The 17849-nt window shown below is 43.2% G+C and overlaps 1 protein-coding gene across 4 annotated transcripts in view; it reads right to left on the bottom strand.

The window, feature by feature from the left end:
• Positions 1-17849, bottom strand: part of FAM120A (family with sequence similarity 120 member A) — a 104331-nt gene that overhangs the window by 50657 nt on the left and 35825 nt on the right. For all 4 annotated transcript variants that reach the window (XM_089912987.1, XM_022564594.3, XM_089912985.1 and 1 more), the window contains exons 4-7: positions 14609-14737; positions 13750-13846; positions 2287-2384; positions 1765-2042 (exon numbers count right to left, since the gene is read on the bottom strand). In XM_089912987.1, the coding sequence (XP_089769113.1) occupies positions 1765-2042; positions 2287-2384; positions 13750-13846; positions 14609-14737 (602 nt within the window). The remainder of the gene's footprint in view (positions 1-1764; positions 2043-2286; positions 2385-13749; positions 13847-14608; positions 14738-17849) is intronic.

Here is a 17849-nt window from a genome sequence, read left to right as displayed (position 1 = left end):
TACAGACAGTTAAGTGCTACAGAGCTCAGAGGTAGGAGAAATGACTAAAATTAAGGAAAAGCTCCAGGGAAGGCAACACTGATCAGAACCTTTGGGAACAGGGCAGAGTTGAGTATGCACAAGAAAAGGGAGGGGCTCTCATGCAATCTTATCCACTCAAGTTCAACTCATATCCTAACAGGGCAGCTTGCCAAATTAAGCAGGCAACTTACATTATCTCCGCATCCCTACCCGAAGGAAGAGGATCACCACTGGACCTCCCCAGACCAGGGCCTCTCCTGGCTCACAACGCTCATCACCTGCACAGGACTCCAAGCCACAAACAGTGGCTCTGTGTCTTATTTCTACCTGTGTTTCAGAGTCTAGAAAGAATGCTTCTTACTAAAATGAACCTGCCTATAGATATCTTGGTCTTGCTGACATGAGTCAATCATTAAAAGAAAACTCATAGTTCCCTAGTGAGTGAAAGGGCTCCTGACACATCTATCAGCTGTTCTCAAACTTCTCTGTGCTGAAGAGTCACATGGTCTCATTTACACTTGCAGATTTCTAAGCCCCAACAAAGCAATTCTCATTCAGTAGGTCTTAAATATATTATCTTTCTAGAAGGTTAATTTAAAAGTCTGAATGTTAAATTACAACTTTTTCCTTCATTTTAGAATTTTAGGATTGCACATACAACAAGTAAATATTTATGCATTTTATGCTTCTGTTTCACAACAGCACACATCCCTGGCTGGCAGCAAACTCCTCTGTAACTGCCGCCCAAGGTCAGCAGACTTAATGCCCATTTTACAGATGGAGAAAAAGAGGACAAAAGAGGAAGAATCTCTGGCTTCAGGTGACACACCCATAGAATTTGCAGGAAGACTGGAAACTGTCTCAGATTTTCATACAGCAGAAACTGACAGAGCAATAACTGCCCATGGGCATTTACTGAGAATCAGAGTTCAAAACGAGGAAAAAGAGATGCAGATGTAAAGAAAAGAACGACTCTTCCTTTCCTTTCTTCTTTCTTTTTTTGAAATCAGGTTTCTTAGAAACATAAGATTATGTAAGGGGAGGAGGAGGACTGTGAATTTTAAGACCTTCTCGATCAGATTCTAACAAATTTAAGTATTTGAAAATGCATTTATTCAGGGACACACATTGTTTAAAATACTCCTTCTACAGGGAGAATTCCAACCTGGGTCTGGCAGCTTTCCATAGTTTTGGTTGGGTGAACAGTGTTATTTCAAGAACAGTCCTATGAGCTGCTGAGTTGGGGTTCAAGTTGCTGAATTCAGGAGGAAAGGAAATTCTGATTCCCCCTCAATCCAGGAGCCAAGAGACTGAAAGCCACAGGAGTCTAACTTAAAATGCTTTCTGGGGGTGGGACTAGGGGAATCACAGCCCAAAAGAGAGTAAGGGTCAGGCAGAACTTGACCAGATAACTTAACCATGTTTGGTGGTCACACAAACTAATTTTCCTAAAATTCTACCCAAAAAGAGCGGGGGGGTTGGGGACACCAAGGCTTTGGGCTGGCATAGTACAGATTTTCAACCTTGGAAGCCTCGAGGAAACATCCAACCTTTTCTTTCGGTCTGAGGAGTCTTGGTCCAAGCACAGAGTAACTGTCACCTACCTATAACAAACAGCATGTTTGAGCACAACCATCGGTGCCGTGGGCTGGCCAGCCAGAAGGTGGCTTCCCTCGGGACTACAAGCTACTTAAGAAGCTGCTACACTTCTGGGAAGCACCAACTACTCCATACACCACTCACTTTGCAGCTCCTCCACTGCCTTCATCATTGTCTGAAGATGATGACGTAGAAGAACCAGGAAAGTACGCTGAGTCCACGTGATTGGGACTGCCGCTTGGAGCTGGGTTGATCGGGGAGGACCGTTCATACAGTGGGGTATGCTTTCCTTCATGAGGAATGTTACTGTAGTTCTGCTCAGTCAGATTCTTTCCGCTGGTTTCCAAGGTGAGAGCCGGCTCAGCGAGGCTGTATGGGTGTGGACCCTGGCCCGGAGCACCTGGGCTGGGCACCTGGGGGGCCTGAAACAGAGGGTATAGATCACACATGCATACACACTGCCTGCATGGCCCGGAACACATAAGCATAATCCGGCCTTGGCTAAGTTTTAATTCAACAAACACTGTGAAGCAGGTGCTTCACATATCCTGAGTTTAAGAAATTATTTTAGCATTCATTAAGATCTGATGCATATGCAGCTTTCAAGGCAGCTGTCCCACACCAAGGCTGGGCAGACCAGCTGAGGAAGGAAAGGAAAGGCCTTACCACAGGCTTTGCTTGCAGAGAGGTCTGTGGAATGTTGAGCATCTGGGGGGGGACATACGGTGGCACTATCCCAGGCATTCCAAACGGATTTGGTCTGGCTGTTTCATCAATACGGAAAGAAAACAATAAAACAACTGTGAGCAGAAGGACATTCCCCAGGACAGAGCGGTGGCTAGCACACATCTCCACCTGTCTTGCACCTCCTCAGGTGCCAGCACACCACTGGCCCCACTTCCCAGAAACCTTCAGAAATTCATGTTGAACATTAAAAATACTTAATCTTATGATGACCAATTTTATACACTGGGGCTAGAATTCTAACTTTCAAGAGTTTTCAATTAATGTCTGATGGTCTTTTTGCTTTTGTCCATTTCTTTGAATGCCTGGCTTGTCTCTGTCTTTAACTTAACAGGTGTTCTTATTCTCTCTCTGCTCACTGCTGACAAAGCTGGAAGCCCTGTAGTACTCTAAGCACTAAAGGAACAAAAGAAGGACACAGCACTTCTCCTTCCATACGTGAAACAATGGAATTTTTCTATTTAAACTAAAATTAGGTTCGTAGCTACTAGCACACTTTTAAATACAAAAAGTGAAGTGTGGTAGTCACTGCCTATACTTTTGGTTTGTTTTCATTGTTAAGGAAACCATGATCAGGTTACACCATGCATTATACATACACTGCGGGGTCAGTAAAACTTGGGATTTTGTGCTCCCTTAGAAAATGACTTTATAAAACCTGTTCTGATGTATGCTGGCATTTGTCCTTCATTATCCTCGTGCTAACTTGTAACAGTGAAACACAGAACGGAAGCCACATAGAGAAGCGGCCCCAAACACAACGTCAGGCAGGAGTGGGTCCCATGTCAGCTTAAAGACATGACATAAAGCAATCAACTCAGCCCAAGGTTCAGAAACCTCCATATCCACAACACTCAGTCTCCTTGCGGGTCTGAGGAGAGGTGGGGCTCAGCACAAGCAAGGCCAGCACGGCAATGCCCCCAGCATGCGGTGATGGGGGATGAGTGTGGCCTTCATGTCAAAGACACTTCAAAATATCATGATTTACTAATGTGATAAAAATGAGAAGACTCTTCAGGGCTTTGTTCACTTGCTGAACAGTTAGGTGTGGCGTGCCTGAGAGGACAGGCTGTGAGGGCCAGCCCAGGGCTACTACAAGACCCGGGGGTGTCATCAGGACTCAGACTGCAGGAGACACAGAGAAAATATACCCAGTGAGAACACACAACAGACCCTACTGGTGCCCCCACGGCCACACCGTCTCTTCCTTAGGTTTCTTTTAAAAACAGAACAAAACCAAGCCTAGAGCTACCTCAACGCGAACATCATTTATCAGGAAGAGTGCTTTTCTAACTTCAAAACCTGAGGGACATCAGGTGAGAAACACACAACCCATAAACCACTACCAACTTGTCAAGAAAAATAAACACACATTTAATTTAACTAAAAAAAATAATAAAGTGCCCCAAACCCTCCGTCTCATTCTCTGAAAGGAAACTCCCACTGATTCCTAACCTGAGGCTCCCTGAGCCAATCCAGTCCTGGGCCGCAAGGACACTGGGAGCACTGAGGCTTGGGCCGTTGCTCACTTCTTACTACCCCACAAGACTCATGAGCCTCAGAAGCCATGATCTGTTGGAAGATCCCATCTCAAGCGCCTGGTGCTCAAGTCGGAAATGCCATAGCTCGCACGAACAGAAAGCTTGGCCCAGCTTCCACTTTCCACTGAACAGAGATGGCTGTGGGACAAATAGCTGGGAATGGTGATGCTGGCACATGTGCATGTGGGGCTGGTGTCCCATCTACACACTTGTCCACACGCTCACATACACACAAATGTTCACCACACAGACACACGTGCACATTTGCCTGCACTCACACACACAAGGAGACATTCCTGATCAAACAGTAAGTCCATGAGTTATGAACCTCTGAGTGTGAGATACGTGATGCCGTAACTGAAAGTCCCTTCTCAGGTGATTCTGAATTTTAGCCAGATTTTGCGTGAAAGAGTATTATGAAATCCACTTAAGCTCTAATGCTGTAGCTTAAATCACTGTAAAAAGTCTAGTATACAATCCCTTGTAGCTGACCTGCCATACTGAACTTCAGAGTAATAAGAATGAGAGACTGGACTCTTCAATTATGCAGCAGCATCCAAGTGAAGATGAACATTTATGTTTCACTCTATTTTTGGCCATTATATGCTACAAAATTCCTGAAAGCACAAACTTTCCTTAAAAAAAAAAAAAACAAGAAAAAACAAAAAGAAAGAAACCCCCCAAAACAAAAACACACACAAAACTATAACTTAAGAGCAAAGATTTCCAAGGAAAGAACATTTTCTAAAATCATATTTCAATCACTGACCTCAAATAAACCTTTGAGAACCCACAGGACTAGTTACTATTCTATCATAACCTAGTCTATTAAGCGAATTAATTTGTCTACATTTCTCTGATGGCTGCAGAAATGCCTAATAAGCGAGGGCCTGCCTCTGCATACTGCATGCCTTCTTATAAATCAGTTCTTGTTCTCAGTGCCCTCGTGCAGCTAAGCAGAGTCATTGTCTGTCTTCTGCGTGACAAGGACATCTTTCTCAGGATTGACACCAGTTCAGAGTGGAGATTAACACCACCAGTTTCTCATTCTCTTCCTTTCACAAATACTTGCTAAGAGAGGTAGGCCTTTGTTAGAAAAGTATGCAGAATGAAGACAGACGAAAGGGAAAGAAGTATTTAATTAGTATTTGAAAAATATTTTCATAATTAAAAAATATTTAAATATTAAAGACTTTGAGAATAAGAGAAAGAAAGCATGCATTGCAGCCCTTACGGCTGTGCTTAGTTAGCTGTGAACTCTCATAGATAAGACACTCTGTGCAGTATCCACTCCCTTGAATTACTTACTGTGCCTGTATGAAGCTAACCAGCTTTTCTCTAAATTAAAATAAGATTAAAAGAAGGAATGGTGTTAACCAAAAAACTCTACTGAGAACTAGTCACCCCTACCCCTACCTAACAAATATTCATCTATTACTGGGCATGTTACTGTGAAGATGTTACATTAAGCAAACAATAGTAACAAAGTAATATTTTTTTAATTCTATAATTTAGATGGGTGCTGATGCATGATTTAAGTGTTGCACAAAAAACATAGCTTTGAAAATTTAAAGAATAAATAAACCAATATATTCCCTACCACCAAACTAGTTTTCAATGCTTGCAAAAAATCAAAGCAAAATTTTCAAACTATGTTAACCATGTTGACATATTTACTCAATACCAATATTCTACAGAACTTAAGGTACAAAGTTATATGGAGAATTTTACGTAATTTGTTTTCATCCTCTCCCAAACGAATAGCTTCCGAAGGCAAGCTAGTGTGGGGGACAGCGGGAACCAACAGGACACTGGTGTGGCCTATGAAGCCTGGTAGGCCGCGCACAGCCAAGGAGGCATGGGCGCTTTTGGGAAGGAGGAGACAGAAATCATCCCAGCTCTTAGAGGACTGAAACTTGTCAGTTTCTAGTGAGTACCAACTCCCAAGAGCTCAGAGCTGGGGCAGCTGATGCCTACCTGGAGCCACAGTACTTACTGGCAAGGCCCCACAGGAAGAGTTAGAGGCCACTGTCCAGGAGAGAAGCCCTCACAATGGAAGGCTAAGTGTAGGGCAAATTAAAGTAAGATCATGAATAAAGCAAGTAGGCACCTGAAAGAATTATGAGCAATGAAAAAACTTAACCTAGGGAAGCACATTTCAGGTTAATACATCAATAAATAAGACCTTTCTGAGAACTAGAGCTGTTCAACAATGACAAGGGCTGCTTTGACTGCTTGACGGTTGGTGTAGGAATATACCACGGTCAGGAGGTATCCTGGTGCTTACACAGCATCCCTGGTTATCCAAATCTCTTCTGTCCTTGAGTTTGGATAGCACATGTGGACCTCAAAGGATACAGTATTACTCAAATCCACGTGACACCTGAGTCTAGAAGAGCAAGAGTCTGAATAGTGAGAAACTTATCCCAAATTTTATCCAAACCTATTAAATTCCTGAGTTCACTTAATCAGGTTTGAATCGTAGGCGTTAAGTAGCAAAAGAAAAGAACTCTTAAATTTCATTCAGCCACCTACATGGTTTTATAAGTCTATGATAAATCAAGACAAAGCAGTTTCTGTCCATCTGTGAATTCTAAAAAGCACAACCTAAAAGAAAAGTCTAAAGGCCTTTATTTGGAAGTCACTGATAAACTGAACTAGCAGTCCCCTTCTGTCACTGAATACTGAGAAGCCACCAACAGACCTGATGACAAGCTGTGCCCATCTCAGGAAGACACACCTTGCAGTCTTTTAAACCAGACAGCAACTGAAAGGAGATGTATTTTCAGTTCTTCTAAAATGACCAATTTTCAGGTTTTTTAAAAAAATGACCTTTCAAAAACCCTTAAGACCAGACAACCTATAGCACTGCATACCACATCAACTGAAATAAACTGACTAAAAACTGAATGAAAGGTCACAGGAACAGACTGAGAGGATCCACTATCTACCTAGGAATCAAGGAGAAAGAATAAGTGGACTTCCTATTTAACATGATAGCATCTTAGCTTCTCTTTGGCAGCATCTATTCTGTCAGACCCCTGGGGGCTTGACATCAATGCCATTTGCATTAGCTTTAAAAAGATAAAAATTAAAAAAGATGAACATGCACACATCTCAAAAACAGCAAGTACAGAATGACAGGTACAATACAGCATTTAATTAAAAATCAAAACACTATGACTTATTATTCCATATATGAGGTAAGGAACTATAAAAACCATTAGAGGGGGACAGACATGACTTTTAGAAAAGCCTAATGTAGGGCTTCCCCGGTGGCGCAGTGGTTGAGAGTCCGCCTGCTGATGCAGGGGACACGGGTTCGTGCCCCGGTCCGGGAAGATCCCGCATGCCGTGGAGCGGCTGGGCCCGTGAGCCATGGCCGCTGAGCCTGCGCGTCCGGAGCCTGTGCTCCGCAATGGGAGAGGTCACAACAGTGAGAGGCCCACGTACCGCAAAAAAAAAAAAAAAAAAGCCTAATGTATTTCTTTAAAGACATTTGTTAAACCTGTTTAGTGGGTACCCTAATGCTCATGATACTATCCTTTGTATTTTTCAGTTACATTTAAAGCTTTCCATAATAAGAAAATTTAAGCAAAAACCTTGGAAAGAGTGGGTTTAATAATCAAAACTATAAGAATGAATATTATATAACTTGCCAAATTTCAAAAACTTATTAGTAGAGTAGAGCAACAGTATAATATCATATACTTGGTGACAAAAGTTTTTTAAAGTGATCATTATAACAGTAGAAAAACTAAAAATATTCTAGTGATGACTACAGAACATGGTTAAGTAGATTACAGCACATCCCCACTGTGGAACATTAGACAAGCTTTAAAAATACTAAGGCAAAAAAAAAAAAAAAAAATACTAAGGCAAACCTTTGTGAAGTTACAGGGAAGCTCCAAAGGCACACTGTTGGGTGGGAACAGGGCAAGTTGCCTTATAGTATGTACGGTCAGGCCCACTATGGGTCCTGCGGCCTGGCTACAGCCAGCACTTGCAGCAGGAGGCCTGTGCCACCCCTGCATAGTGAGCCTGGGCGCATGGACGATGGCAGGTGGACGAGGTCCTGAGGGCCATGTCACCTGGCGTAGGGTAGCAGTGACGCTGAGGAGTTCAACAGTTCGAGCAACAGGAGCAGCGCGGGCAGCGTTCTGATCTCTCTCACTTCTGCTCCCCAGACACATGTGTACATGCCATCGCCCTCTATTCTGGGCAGGTCACACTATGGACTCTGCATGACCTCTGTGTCCCACAGTGGACCCAAATGAGTGACCTTGGGTCCTGGAGACCTAACAGCCTCTTCTCATCAGCTGAGGAAGCCCAGCAGGTGCCACATCCTTCTTCACAGACTGTGTCTTCATGTTCAGGGGGGACATTTCCTGACCATCCCCTCTCATGCTGGGAGTGTGTGTTGTTGGGGAGGTAGAGATGTATTTTCAAAAAGACTTGTCAACACAACCTAGAAGCCCAGCAACAATCAACAGAACAGTTTGGTGAGCACTGTGCAGACTGTGTAGCCTCAGGAACCCGCCTTCTCAAGACACCAGAAAGTGATGCCTTCCGGTAAAGCCATGGCTCAGAATGAGGGCCCACTGACTGGTCCTTGCTTCTCCCTTACACTTGAAGATGCACCTCTCTGAGCCCTGGTCCCAAGAGCTGTGGTCCAGGAGCACCAACTACGGAGTCTAATTGTTCCTGTTAAGACAGTAGGCATTTATGTTCTCTTGTAGATGGGTCACCAGCGGTTGGCACTGAAGTTTGCCATCTGGCATTTTGTGAATCAGGATCCTCTGACCCAGTCAGGTAGAACGTGGCCAGCCTTGGGGGCCTGTCAGGACACAGGCTGATGCAGGCCCCTGACCTGGGCAAGCCCGTCCAGATAAAACACCCATGGGGCCTCTCTGCCAGCACCTAGGAAGTTTCTATAGCCAGAGGTCCTTTCTTTGTGGTCACTATGTAGAATTTGTTCTTTGCTTTGGCGGTGACAACTCCTATTTCAATATGGTTCTCTTTGCACAATTCTCTATTATTTGTTCATGCTGGCCTGCTGCCCTGAGGGCTCCCTTGGTCCCCACCAGACCCCTACACCTCTGTGCTCCAAGGGACCGGGGGTCACTATTACCTCCAACCTTCCTTCTCCCTTCATAGCCCCCTCTCAGCTTTCATCATCCACCTAAAATTTAAGCATGTTCAAAGTTCCCTCCCATTTCAAGCCCCACCCTTTATGGAAGCAATTGGAGGTGGATTTGGAGGACTGGTGCTGGCCACCTACCCCACCCTCTTCCATATTTTACAGCACAGAAGAAGCCGCAAAGCTAAAAAACTATTTTTCCTAGGATCCCTTGCACCTCGTTGAGGATCACGCAGGCACCCGCACCTGCACGGGGTCTGGGAGCTGTGAGTGCCACAGAAGTCTCCCCCTCACCTCTGCTGACAATTGTTCTTGCCACGACTCCTATTCTGGCTGCTGCACTGCTCTCCCTGTGCCCCCAGCTCCACCTCCTTTCCCTGATCTGAGGTACACCATCTCAAGACCTCCATACAGAGGGCCCGCCACAGAAAACCTCCCCAGGGCATCCGACCTACTTCCGCTGCTCCAATTAGTACTCAGGGTACACACACAATAAAGAAAAGCAAGGGGACCATTAATACAAAATTCAGGGTGCCGGAGTACAGGGGAACATGACCAGGAAGAGACAGGGATAGGGCTCTGATACTAGTAATATTCCACTGATGTTTGTTTTATTTACTGTACAAATATACTGTGTGTATGATAGTTTAAAAATAATTTACTGTACAAATATACTGTGTGTGAGAGTTTCAAAATAATTTACTGTACAAATATACTGTGTGTATGATAGTTTCAAAATAATTTAAGTTTTTACAATGAAAAAAATCTTTCAGTGAGCTTTCGTGGTCCAAAGTGTAAGTCTAAAAATCTAAGGCCATGCATGGCCCGACAAGCATCACCTGACCATTCCTTCCCTTGCTTTCCTGTGCTCCAACCACATTCTTCTGTTTCTTCTACATCCTGTCCTCTCACCTCAGGACCTTTACACATTCTGTCTCCTCTGCACATATACTTCCTCTCTATCGTCGTCTTGCTAAATTCCTACTCTACACTCAAACCTCACCTAAACATTAATTTAACTGAGCAGAACTAAACACTGGTTTAATCAAGTACTGTTTTAACCGGGTTGGTCTTCTGTGACCTTCCTGTTCACATTCCTGTATGATTCCTCGTCTCAATCACCTACAAGGGCAAGGATGACATCTGTCTTGTCTACCGCCCTGTCCAACACTCAGCATAGTGCCTGGCAGGAAGTGAATACATCAAAGGCTCATTTACGTTTCTCAAAAAATTAAGACTATTTTTTGAGCAGTTCGGCTTTACAGAAAACATAAGCAGAAAGTATACACCTTGCATTAGTGTGCTACATTTGTTACAACTGATGATCCAATGTTGATGCCTTACTATTAACTAAAGTCTATAGTTCACAGTAGGATTCCCTCTTGGTGTTGTGTATTCTATAGGTTTGGACAAGCTTACAAGGACATAAATCCAGCATTATAGTATCATAAGGAATATTTTCACTGCTCTAAAAATCCCATGCTTTGCCTATTTATTCCTCTCTCACCCTCAAACCCTGGAACCCCTGATCATCTTAATGTCTCCGTAGTTTTGCCTTTTCCAGCATGTCATATAGTTGGAACCATACAGTATGTAGCATTTTCAGATTGGCTTCTTTCACTTAGTAATGTACATTAAAGGTTTCTCCATGGGTTTTCATGGCTTAATAGCCAATTTCTTTTCAGCACTGAATAATATTCCATTGTCTGGATGTAGCAGTTTATTTATTCATTCACCTGGTGAAGGATATCTTGGTTACTTCCATGTTTTGGCAATAATGACTAAAGCTACTATAAACATCCATGTGCAGGTTTCTGTGTGAACATAAGTATTCAACTCCTTTGGGTAAATACCAAGGAGCAGGATTACTGGATCTTGTGGTAAGAGTATGTTTGGTTTTGTAAGAAACTGCTGAACTGTCTTCAGAGTGGCTATAACATTTTGTATTCCCACGAGCAAGAAATGAGAATTTCTGTGTTCCACATCCTCACCAGCATTTGGTGGTGACAGTGTTCCGGATCTTAAGCTATTCTAGTAGGTGTGCAGTGAGAGCTCATCTATTTTTCACTGAGGAAGGCCAAGAGGACACAGTGCATGCTTCTTCAGACTAACAAGGCCTCTGTTTTATTTGCACAGCTTTCCACAAATACACTAGGATTAGTTCACGCCTACAGAGTCCACGTTCACAGACCTGAGGCGGGCCTCTAACATCTGCTATTTGTTATTTTTAAATTCTGCCAATGATTTTGGAGCACAGCTAAGGTTTAAGAACTACTTGTTCAACCAGGAAGCCAAATATTGCTGACAACTCAATTCTGACATATCTTACATTTAGACTGCAGATTCTCTGGAGATGGTGGACATTAAGTGCTATGATGGAAAGGAAAAAATTATAATCATATCTAGATCCCCCATTCCCAACACAGTGTTTCTGATACAGTAAATGCTTGAAAAATAATATTAATCTCACCTGTAACATTTAAAAAATCTATCTAGTAGATAATTCAGAAATATACATATATACAGATAGGTATTATATATTAAATATCCATAATCTATAATATGTTATATAATATAGATAATTTCTGGGAGTTCATAGTACAAAAACAGCATGGGCTGGAAAAAATTCTTTTTCCACCCTGAAAAAGACCACGCACTATGCAGACCAGGCCTCCCAGCAACGGGACAGGGAGCATGTGCACTTCCTTTGTAAATTCCACACCATCCAATAACAGTATGGAGATCTGAGGTTTTTTCTCAATGCTGCAGAGAACCACAAACTCAGAAGGAAAAGCATGGAAGACACAGCAGTCACCCCCCAACGCCAGTCCACATGGGGTCTGGCCAGGAAGGTTTTTCTTTTGAAAATACAGAACCCTGAGGCTAATTAGGCTTCTGAAAACTGTTCTGTGGTAGAACCTAAAATTCCAGCCAGATTTAGAAACCTCTGGGTAGAGTCAACTCTCCCCATTTTTCTGTAAGATTTCTTCAAAACTCTACACATATTCCAGTTTCTAAAATGATTAATACAGACAGGGTCTAATGAATAAGAAAGTTATTTTCCAATATTGGTTCTTCAAAATTCTGAATGTGTTTTCCTGTAGAATAATATAATGAACTATGGTTGGAAAAGACCACTTATGACCTACCTATTACTTATAAGAATATTTTTGTGGAAAATATGTCTTAGGTTCTCACTTGGGATGCCAAGAAAGTATTTCCCCAACTCAGTGTTGCCTCTTCTACGCTCTTGATTTCCGTTTCAGTCATCACTCTCCATTTAGTGGGTCCCTAACAGCACATATAGATGAAATCAATGAGCACTTTCTCCAGATACTTTTATTTCTTTATACTTATCAGAAAAAAAAACAATAAAAGTGATTTTTACATTAATCTGTTTCTGCTGGCTCCAAATTATGTGTATCTAACCTGAAATAAACCTTCTTTCCCAATCTTGCCTCAACCTCTCTCAATTTCATCCCAATATTCCAGGTCATACACTGAACTCTACACTGCCCCAAACTTCCTGCCCTGTTGTAATTCTGTGACTGTGCTTTGTTAAGTCCCTTGCTGTACAATTCAGATTACCGCAACAGTCAGAAGCAATGCGAAATGCTTTATAGAAGGATTTGTAGGTAGTTATCACCTACATTAACCTGCTTGAAAACATCACCCTAAATACCCCAAATTCTTTACCAATTAACATCACTGTTGTCCATAAACCACTGAGTGAAAGTGAATTCTAAGAGTATTGACTTCATTTATAAAATACTTACCTCATAATGTCCTTTGATGATTTAATAAGAACATGAAAGCACTTTATAGAACAGTAAATATTTTTAAGAAGTTCAAACTTAAACCTAATTTAAAACTCACCTTCCTCTTCAGAGCATCTTCCAAACTGTTATCAGCTCAGATAAATGCCAAATGTTAAGTCAAGTGTCTTTCTCTGTCCTTTCTCTCCCCACATTTTCCTTCTCTTTAAATGTTCTAGTCCCAAGTATACTATAATGAATGTTTAAAGTACAACTGTCGTATGAGGACTAGAATGTCACTACAGACAATCTCAGGAACATGACTTCTTTCATTATATGAAATAAGCACAACTGAAACAACGGTTGGCAATATGATTTCTCATAGCTTTACTGCTCTGGAGCCTAAGAAAGGCAATCTCACTCAGGAAGGAGGTTGGTATTTAGGGTTAGTGCTTTACAACCTCCCATGAGATATTCACTATCAAGCAGCCTTCAGGCAAACAGTTTATAATTGTTTTTTATTCCCCAATTTCAAATCTCTGAGTGAAATTTGATATTCTGCCAAAAAGGCAGAACAAAAAGGCAACAAGAGGAGACACAAATCCACTGCATTTATGAAGGCACTTATAGATCCAGAGGGTCTTCTATGTCCTTGGTGCTCTCTGCAAGAGGACACCTCACAGACAGAGATTTCAGCATCACCATCATCTGCTAGCCTTGGTCCTCATGGCTGCCTGCTCTTCTCCTCCACTCTCATAAGTTTTCTCTTGCTCTTCAACACTTTCAGGAATTACCACTGAGTCTGCCCAGGAAGTTCTGCTATACTTATTTGTGTAACTATAGAAATCTCAATTCAAAAGAATAAACCAACAAGATTACTCGGTGAATATTTAAATCTCTTTGGTTATTGCATGATCAGCATCTATCACAGAGGCTTTGAGTTACTTACCTAAGTAATGTGGTGGGTGAAATGCCATAGGCTTACTAGTCGCTGAATAATATCCAATTGCTCTCTTAAATCGAATAACTTTGTCATCTGTTCTAGACTGAAATAAATGCAGGAAAACCTTTGTAAATCAGTATGCCACTGGTCATGTGTATTAATATATTTTTATAATTCAGCACATGTATAATAATCTTCAGCCTTTCAAGCTAAATGAGAGTTCAGAAATGACATTAAAATCTTCAAGGAAAATCAACAGATTATCATTAAAGAAACAAATCGAACATTCATTCTCTTAGAGCAATGTACTTATCAGAGTCTGACATGGCAGTCAGGAGACCTGAGTTCTGGGATGCAGTCCTCCAACTTTTCCTTGGCCAGGTCTCTGGTGCTACCCAGAAAGGTTTTACTTTTCATCTCCAGCAAGTGGGGGAGCAGTTTTAGTTCTTCAGAGAGCAAACAGGAAGTCACGCAAACTTCACCTCTTCTACTAACCCTGACCCCCCTCACATCCTTACTTTCCAAAAAAGGAAGAAGAAATCCCTGATCATCACCTGAAGGGATGGACAAATCAGAGGTCCACAATTCCATTTGATTCATCTGTCTTCTTAGTAGAAATCCCAGTAAATTATGATGGCAAATCTAGGAGCAGCAGAGACCTTACCATTCATCTACTTCATTCCCTCCTCTGTGCAGGCCGGAGGGGAGGCTGGAGGAGCTAGGTGAGGTGCCAGCCCTCCTGGCTGGCAGAGGCCTGACAGCTGGGCAAGCACTCCTGGACACGGCTGGTGTGTGCCTCTCAAACCCCTTCCAAACCCAGCACACACCATAGCACAAAGCGCTACCCAGGAGCTTGTATTTGTACCTGAGAATGCTGGAAAACATCTTTAGCTATGGCATCCAAGTCCGAGGTATCCTGGATGTTGCGAACGTAGTCAGCCACAGCCTTGATCACCACATCACACGGTGGCAAGACCAGCTGGTGGGCCCGGACCTAAGAAGACGAGCACACATGTCAATACACTAATTCTAAACACAGGCCCAGAAACTCCAGGTGATGTTTCCCTTCTAAGGGCCTGATTATTATCAATTTGTGATTCCTTGGCCCCAAGACTTTGGTGGTCTGAGAATCAAGCCCTGGATCTCCCTTTCAGTTGTTGAAATATAACTCAGCTGCTTCAACCTGGCTAGGTAAAAGAGCGTCTGACAGCCTTCCATTACTTCTGGGATGTCTGCAACCTGCTCATGTGAGCACAGCACAGAGAAGCCCTGGGCCACAGATGCTTCCTTTCTTTCAACACCAGGCACCGGGAGGCTGTGCTGGATGAATGTAGCCCCAAGCACCTGAGACCACTGCAAAAAGCCAAGGTAAGCTCTGAAAGGGAGGACAATGGTATCCCTGACTGCTGAGGGACATGTCTGGTGAAAGACACATGGAATGAAGTGTAGGAATATTTTCTATCCAAGAACAGTTGATACCAGGAAAAGGTAAGTAAGCAAATTTTTTTAAAAAAGGTTTGTTTTGGACTTTTTCATGAAAACTAAAAGAAAAAAGATACCTTAATTTAACAAAGTTAAGGTATGCCCATGTTCTTAGAAACAAAGATGAATCAGGTACTAACTCTGTTTATAAAACGTTTTTAATTGAATGACAGTATGAAATGACATTTTATTTCCTATTTAGTCACAAAGATCATAAAGATAAAAAAGATGGCAAAAACATCTAAAGGCTTTGTGTTTCCAGAGCTGTGCACTCCTGCCCACCACACCTATGAATGTGGTACGTTACACGGCAGGAGGGGGTAGGTTGGCTGTCTGCTAACTTCAGGCCAAGCCTGTTACCCTGGATTATTCAGATGGGCCCAATGTCATCACAGGACCCTCTCATGTAGAAAGGAAGGCAGAGGAGCAGGTTTCACACATGAGGTACAGCAGGACTCCATCGGCCATTGCCAGCTTTGATGATGGAGGAAGGGCCATGAGCCATGGAATGCAGCACCTACAGATGCTGGAAAAGGCAGGAAACTCTCCCTGGAGCCTCCAGAAGAAACATTCTCCCTGGCCCTGCTGATACCGTGATTTTAGCCCAGTGAGACCCACTTTGGTTGTGACCTCTAGAACTGTAAGATATTATTTGCTGTTTTAAGACACCAAACATAAATAAATAAAAAAGGAAAAAAGGAAAGAAAAAACAAAAAATATTAAGAAATAGAATGGAAGAACTTCTGGAAAAATAGATATTTATACTATTAGGGTATCATCATGCAAAGTTTCAGATGCACATGAGTATATTCAATTTCTCTTTAGAAAAGCAATGGTTTTTTTTGGCTGTGCCGCACAGCATGCGGGATCTTAGTTCCCCGACCAGGGATCAAACCCGCGCCCCCTGAAGTGGAAGCGCAGAAACTTAACCACTGGACCACCAGGGAAGTCCCAAGCAATGGTTTTCTTCTGAAATAATGTTTTCTATGTTTGAAAATGTTAGCTGCTCTGTCTCCTAGGGAAGCATTTATCTCCTTGCTCTGGTCAGTGTTTGGTGAAGGTAAATCCCATCACAATGAACTCCAGGGAACTAGTAAAATGTCTGAGGCTGCAGACCACAAGCACATTCCTAGAAACCCAATTCCCCCTCTGCAGAATGAAAAACTACTGACACACACACGCCCCATGAAGAAGAGGTCCCTGGAACAGTGCGTTCCAGCCAGTCTGGGAGAAATGGAAGTTCTGTCCACTCCCTGACTTTTGGGGTGTTTAATAGTCCCACAGCCATGACAGGGAGGAGGGCCAGCTGGTGGCAGCCCCAGGAATGAGGAGTCAGGACAGAAACCCTGAGCAGTCCTACCATCGACATTTCCCCCCTGGTGAGCACATTCCACAGGGAAGGGGACAGCCTTGCCTGAGGAGAGTCTGCAATGGCCAGTGGCCTCCAGGCCCTTGGACAACCCCCTCTCTGGGCCTCGACTTTCTGTCTCTAACTACAGTTTGAGACTAGTTGCCCAAAGAATGCCCCCTGGCAGTCTGAAAGCCTAGGGTTACCTCATTATGTTGCATACAGTATGGAAAGGCCGGCCACTGTAGAAGGAGTTTATATATAGAACAAATGACGAATAACGTGGTTAGAACAGAATTTACTGGGTACATAGATGTCCAAAATATGAAAAGGGCTTTCCTCCAGCAGTTGGGAGCTAATGTGGTAGTGCAGGCAGCCTCTCCCAGCGTGTGCACCCTGACACCGGGACACCACAGACGACTGGGCAGCTGCATACTGTCCCATCCCACCTCAAGTGAAAATGACAGAATCTGTCACTTTGGTTCCTGTGGATATCCTCGTCTTCACTACCCCCACTCCCCACAACACTAAGGCTATAAAATCCTTGAAGTGAGCAGATCCTATAATTAGAGGGCCCCTAAATCCTTCTGAGAGGCTAATGACCACCACCCTGAAACTGCATCCTTTATAATTTCCCATGGCCCGGACTCCTCCCTCACGCCCCACCACCCCTCGTTCCCCCAGCTTCATTCCTAATCCAGCCTTCCAAATCCAACTCAGGGTGAGCACCCACATCTTCCTCTGAGACTGTTGGTGCTACTGCTCCCAAGCTACATCTTGGCTGCTCTTTAAATGCAAGTGATTATAAAAACAAAGTTTCACATAATACCATTGCTGAAGCAGAAGAACCTGATCCACTTCACTGCCATTTGGAAAAGAGCAAAGTGAAAGGATTACAAATCTTGGCAATTTTCAGGAAGAAAGCTAGAAACCTGATTTGATCGACATTCACTTGTCGGTAAGGTATCATTCTAGAAAATAAGAATATGGAGCTGCTCCCCAGGGTCTTGACTTCAAGATGCTCACATTCTTACTGGAGAAAAAATGCTGACCAGACTCCAACAGGGCCCTCAGAGGACACCCTGGAGGACTCAGGGCCCAGCGGGGGAGGGAGAAAGGCTTCTGCATCTTCTGTGGTTCTCAGAGTGCAGGCCCTGAGATCCAACCCAGTGCCGTCTTGCAGCCCCCAGACCAACGAAAAGAGTTGTGTGAGGGGGCTCTGGCGGTTTGTTGTAGGAAGCCCTCCAACCACTGAATCACTGAACACATCCTGAGG

Source organism: Delphinapterus leucas, chromosome 6, assembly GCF_059928025.1.
Source record: "Delphinapterus leucas isolate spDelLeu-1000000601 "Yukka" chromosome 6, BTC_Dleu_Yukka2, whole genome shotgun sequence".
NCBI lineage: Eukaryota > Metazoa > Chordata > Mammalia > Artiodactyla > Monodontidae > Delphinapterus > Delphinapterus leucas.
The sequence above is the reverse complement of the archived record's forward strand: the minus strand, read 5'-3'. Positions and strand labels throughout refer to the sequence as shown.